General features: G+C 36.9%; 1 protein-coding gene across 1 annotated transcript in view; it reads left to right on the forward strand.

The window, feature by feature from the left end:
• Positions 1-6,105, forward strand: part of SPAG17 (sperm associated antigen 17) — a 413,793-nt gene that overhangs the window by 283,943 nt on the left and 123,745 nt on the right. The window contains exons 25-26 of the mRNA XM_007950259.1: positions 1,414-1,593; positions 3,698-3,817. Of these exons, the coding sequence (XP_007948450.1) occupies positions 1,414-1,593; positions 3,698-3,817 (300 nt within the window). The remainder of the gene's footprint in view (positions 1-1,413; positions 1,594-3,697; positions 3,818-6,105) is intronic.

Here is a 6,105-nt window from a genome sequence, read left to right on the forward strand (position 1 = left end):
ATATATATATAGGCCCTGGATGTGTATCACAACCACTGTGGTGTTTTACAGTTATAAACACCTGGGCCTTATCCATGTCTGATATAGTAGTTCAAGGTGGGGAAGGGGAGTAGTTGTTAAACTCTTTGTTTAAATCCATGAGTAATCGTTATGGGCAGCCATGGTTGAGAACATCTGTTAAGTAATTATAAAGGGAAAAAAAACTCTAAGGCCCAACAACATTTAAGGGGTTGGCAAAAGAGGAACAGCTAATAAAGGAGACAGAGAAATAAGAGAGATAAGAGATAAGAGAAAACCCAGATGGGAATGGTGTCCAGGAACCTAGAGGAGAATAGAAGACAAGACAAAGGGGATGCTCAGGAGTTTCCAACACAGTTCTTTGCAGACCAGCTCTAGTTTTAGAATTTGGACCCACCCACCTACTGCTGTCAAGTTGGTTCCAACTCATAGTGACTCAATCGGACAGAGTACAGCTGTCCCGTAGGGTTTCCAAGGCTGTAAATCTTTACAGAAGCAAACTGCTTCATCTTTCTCCTGCCAAGCAGCTCATGGGTTCGAACCACCAACCTTTTGGTTAGCAGCCCAGGGTTTTAATCACAGTGTTACCAGAGCCCTTTAAAATTTGGATAATCCTTTAAAACCCAGCAGAAAATTGTGTTTCTACAAGGATACTTCTTTTATCATTTCAGCTAGAAGTAATCAATTTCTTTTCTGAATCTCCTTGTTTATAGCTGTTATATTGTTTCTATTTAGTATACCCTCGCATTGACACTGAGTGCAGATCTTATTTAGATAATTTTGACTCTTCAATATCCTTTATATATATATATATTTTTTTTATTTTTGCCCACTGTTCCAAACAATTTGCATATATTAGGCCCTCAATAAAGGAGCCTGGGTGGCACAAGCAGTTTGTAACTGTTGGCTGGTGTTTGAATGTACCCAGCAGCTCCACAGAAGAAAGGCCTAGTGAACTGCTTCTGTAAAGATTACAGCCAAGAACACCCTATGGGACAGTTTTACTCTGTCACATACAGGATAGCCAAGAATTGGGAGCAGACTCAATGGCAGTGAACAATAGGCCCTCAAATCTCAAACGAAAAAGTAATCATTGCTGACCTACCACTAAGAAGTTTACAATCCAGATGGAGAGGCAAGATCATGTGAAATAATGACCCAATCAAGAATATCAAAGTATGAAGTACTCCATATTTTCTAAGTACAATCTTTCCAAAATACCTTTTCAAATCCTCTTTACTACCCCTGGAATCTGTCTCGCTGATAATTGAATGAGATTTAGCAAAGTAAACATTATTGCTAACTTTGATGAATTTTTGTAATGTAAATTTTGTGTAACAAATATATCAAATATAAATGTTTCATTTTCTTGGTTTCCCTTTCTTCTAATTACAGAGGATAAGGACCCTAATTTGGAAACAATGTTGAATATCCCTTCAGCACTTACTCCAACAATTATTCCTGTTATAGTGCCTGTTCCTCAAGGCAAAACAAAAGGAGGGAAAGCGAAAGGCAAAGAGAAGCCCAAAGAATCCATTAAAGAAGAGGAGCACCCAAAGGAAGAAGAGAAAAAGGCAAGTGAATCTTGCCACGGATTCCCAAACTCTTGTTTCTTCCTCATTGTTAACATTTTAAGAATCTTGGGTTAGGTCAATAGTATTATTATAGTGCATTTTTACTGTGCTCATGCACTTTATTGTGCAGATACTTTTTCTTCCTACTTGCAACTTTGGATGGACAAGAAGAGACTTTGGATGTAAAAGTTGGATTCCCACTCCAAGAAACATTGTCATATACAAACTGTTTCAAGTCACTCATTCTAAGCTCAGAACAACTGGTCAACCTTTTTTTCTACTCTGGTTCTTGATTATTCTTAGTTTTTGGTTGGTTCCATTTCTACTATTCCTTACTTTTAGTGCTTTATTTAGCTTGAGATACCAGCTGGAAGAGGAAATTCTATAATTAAACAATGGAAATATTTCTCATTGATAGACTTGGTAGACTTTCATAATCAGATACTAATGTGCTAAGAATTCAGCAAGACTAAAGGACAGCTAGTCCATCTTCCATTCTCCCAAAACCTCCATACACACACACACACACACACATAAATACAGGCTTTGATTTTAAACATTTTTCTAATAGAGAAACACAGATCAAAAGAAGGCTCTAAAAGAAGAACAAGATCAAATTTTGTACAAATGCAAATATTTGACTTTTTATTAGAAGAAAAAAGATGTGTTAAATAATTCTAAGGAAATTGGATTTTAGACCCAGGCTCTTTAGAAGTCAGGAGTTTAAATATTACTCAGCCTCTGCATGGTGTTTATTTGACTCTACTAGACGAGTTTCCTTGTTTCAGACCACTGAACACTGGTTAAACAAAAATGTTCAAGTGTTGATCAGAATGACTCTAGTTAATTCCTTTAAAACTAATTTGGCTGAAAGCAATTTAGTAACTAACCCAATACTTTTTAAAACTGGTAACAGTGGGAGGATGGGGAAATGATTACTGATTTTTTATATAATGAGATTTACATGACAGATTTGTGTCTTTGAGCATTTTTGTTCATTTTACAGAATTTCCACTTGATTTTTCCACTTAATTTTGCTTTTTGTTTTTAATTCATTTTCAGCTAATTATTCATATTCTTCCCTTGCTAATGACCAATAAATAAGTAAATAGGCAGAACAACCTAAATGATCAACAATAGAAGACTAGTTAGTTAGGATAAATGTCCAGGAATAGGAATTCAGTTAGAACAATTTTAACAAAATTTTAACAAAAGGCAACCAATTTAAAAAACTGAAATAGCTATCAATAGGGGATTGGTTGGAAGTAAATGAGTAACTTTCATTCTTGAGTACACATAATCAAACAAAGGATTCAGGCATAATAGGCACAAAATTCATTTGAATTTTTAAATTAGACACACCCAAATACTCATTAATTTATAAACAACTCCTTTTATTGTGTCTTTTATTGTTTGTACTTACTACAAAAGCATTGCATGCTCATTACAGAAAAATAAGGACACATATCTTGATAGTATTATTCCTCTAGCATCCAAACTGTAAGAATTACACAAAGAAAGCTGTGAGATGTTGTCCTTCCATGCCTACCCTTAAAGCTAAACATCCAATTGAAGGTGTCTTTAAAGGCTTAGGAGCTCTGGTGGCGTAGTGCCTAAGGCATTTGACTGCTAACCAGAAGGCTGGAGGTTCAAACCCACCAGCCACTCCTGGGAAAGAAGGTTGGGCAGTCTACTTCCATAGTCATACTGCCTTGGAAACCCAAGGAGGGGTCGCTATGAATGAGATCCAAGTCGATGACAGTGAGTTTGGTTTGGCTTGGTTTAAAGGCCAACTCCCCCTTGAATCCTTTCTCAATTATTCTCATTAACTTTGATATCTCCCTTTTCTGAGGAGTTTCTGAGGAAAGATGTACCAACCATCTGTACTATTATTTAACTGTTCCACAAGTCTGTGTTCATTCTAAATGTAGAATATAAACTGCACAAAAGCAGAGATACCTGCATCCTTACAAACAACATTTCAGGCCCACCTCATCCTGAGCAAGTCACATCCTAAACACTCCACGAGTATTCAGTCTAAACAAATAAAGAACTGATTTACAAAACAAGAAGCAATTATTCACATGCTAACTTACTTATTTTACAGGAAGAAGTAGAACTAGAACCTGTCATAGAAGAGACTCTTTATGGGCCCTCCTTCCAAAACCTAAACGTGTCTTGCCCCAGTGGGCTCCTATTGACTTTCATTGGTCAAGACTCTACAAGTAAGTGTTAGCTGGGGTGAAGTGGGAAGCAGGAGGCTGTAAATAATAGAAAACAGCTAAATCACCTTAGAAAAATATGTTTTCCTACCAGTAAAATATACTTGTTGTTGATAATGAACAATAAGATTATATTTTAAAATAGTGATAATTATAATGACCAACATATTTTGAGCATTTGTTATGTGCCAGGTATTGTTTTAAGTACTAAATACATGTATCAAAATAAATAAATAAATAAATAACAAAGTACAAATACTGTGAGCTAGGTATAAATAATTCCTTTTCACAAAATAAAGAACTTGAAATTTAGGAGGTTTAGTAATTTGCCCAAGTGACCCAGTTCCTAAGTGGCAGGGCTGAGATACCATGCCTGGCCCAGTGATGGTAATTGTTGTTGTTGTTATGTGCCGTCAAGTCAGACCCAACTCATAGCGACCCCTCCTTGGGTTGCCGAGGCAGTATCACTACAGAAGTAGATTGCCCAGCCTTCCTTCCAAGGAGTGGCTGGTGGGTTTGAACCGCCAGGCTTCTGGATAGCAGTCAAATGCCTTAGGCACTATGCTACCAGAGCTCCCCCAGTGATGGTAAAGCCAGTGCTTTTAACAACTGCTGTGCAGTCCTGTCTTCCTGTTTCTACATGGGCCACAGGTACCACACTTTGTAAATCTGATCAAAACAAAGGACAGCAAGCACAAAATATATAGAGATAAATGGATGAAGAAAACCAAAACCAGTCTTCATTTCCAGAAGTTAGTATATGATTTTGTACTCTGTTATTTCTATTGATTATATATATGGTTCCTAACCTATCACTGTTGTTAGCTGCCTTAGAGTCAGCACTCAACCCCATGTAAAAGAAAACACCACCCAGTCCTGTGCCATCCTTGTGATCAGTTGCAGACCAGACTGTTTTTTCAGAAATAGATCTCCAGGCCTTTCTTCCTAGACTGTCTTCCGGAAACTACCTTGAAACCTTTTTAGCATTAGAGAACGCACAAGCCTCCACTGAGAGCTGGGCAGTGGCTGGGTAGGAGGCACACTGGCCAGAACTGAACCTGTGTCTCCCTCGTGGGAGGCAAGAATTCCACCCCAGAACCACAACTGCCCCTGTCCTAACCTATTAAGCTATATAGATAAATACGAGTAGAACTTCTTTAATTAATCTGATGGGACATCCATATTGGTGACTGAATTTGAATATCTTTTAAATGGAGACCTTCTGTTGCAGTTGAAATAAAAGATGCAACAAACAAAGCACTAAATTAGAACTCAAGTTCTAAAGCTGACTCTGGTATTAACTAATAATATGACCTTTTTAAGTTCCTTACTCTCTGTGGACCATGTTTCCTAATCTGATAAATGCTGTGTTATATAAGTGGACCCCAATATTTTTCCAACCAAGTGTCCTCCTTGTTATAATTCCCTTGTTTCACGATATTTTAAGAGAATACTGTAAAAAAAAAAAAAAAAAACTACTATGTTTATTTAAAAATAGTTGATTTGCCAGCCAAAATATTTGAGTTAATCTGTATGTTTTGCCTTAAATCCATTTTGCTTTGCATTGGGCTTTCTATTCTGTTAATAGACTATGAATCCCTGTTTTTATTTCCTAGGATCCCCTATTGTCCAGGTTCTTCATGATGGGACCCACTGTGCTAGATGGTCATTAAGTTGTTCTGAAATATCTCAGGATGTTATTAGTATACTAAAAGGGATATTGTTTTCACATTCAAGGATACATTTGCTTGCTTGTTTGTTTGATTTCTTGGGCTTGTTACCAAACCCCTGATTAAGACTTGTTCCATCTGTCTTTTCCTATATATTCATCAGTCAGTGTAAGTAATGTGGTTAATAATAACTTTGCCTGGAACACATAATCTTTTAAAAATCTTCCATATGTTAAGAATATCCTAATTCAACTCTGAAGATAATTAACAATAAAATTGCCAAGAAGCAATATCTTCATCAGGATCAGCCTTGAACACAAGGAGAGAAGTCACATGGTATAAGAAGAAAGAGACTAGATTGAGTTCTTTCTTGGGTGACCTTGGACAAGCCCTATCTACCTAAACTTGTTCATTTATAAAGTAACAATATCTAAACAGGGCTGTCCTAAGTGTTAAGTGAGAAAATATTTCTAACCTGGAACATACTTTTCCAATGTTATTTTTTTTTTGCTTGTGATACTGGTGGTTGTCAAGGAATTCACGTTGCTTGGTTCTACAATCGATGCCAACGGAAGCAGCAGTCAGGACATTAGACGACGTGTAGCATTGGGAAAGTCAACT

Source organism: Orycteropus afer, unplaced genomic scaffold, assembly GCF_000298275.1.
Source record: "Orycteropus afer afer isolate SDZICR_OR568_19922 unplaced genomic scaffold, OryAfe1.0 scaffold00010, whole genome shotgun sequence".
In the NCBI taxonomy this organism is placed as follows: Eukaryota; Metazoa; Chordata; class Mammalia; order Tubulidentata; family Orycteropodidae; genus Orycteropus; species Orycteropus afer.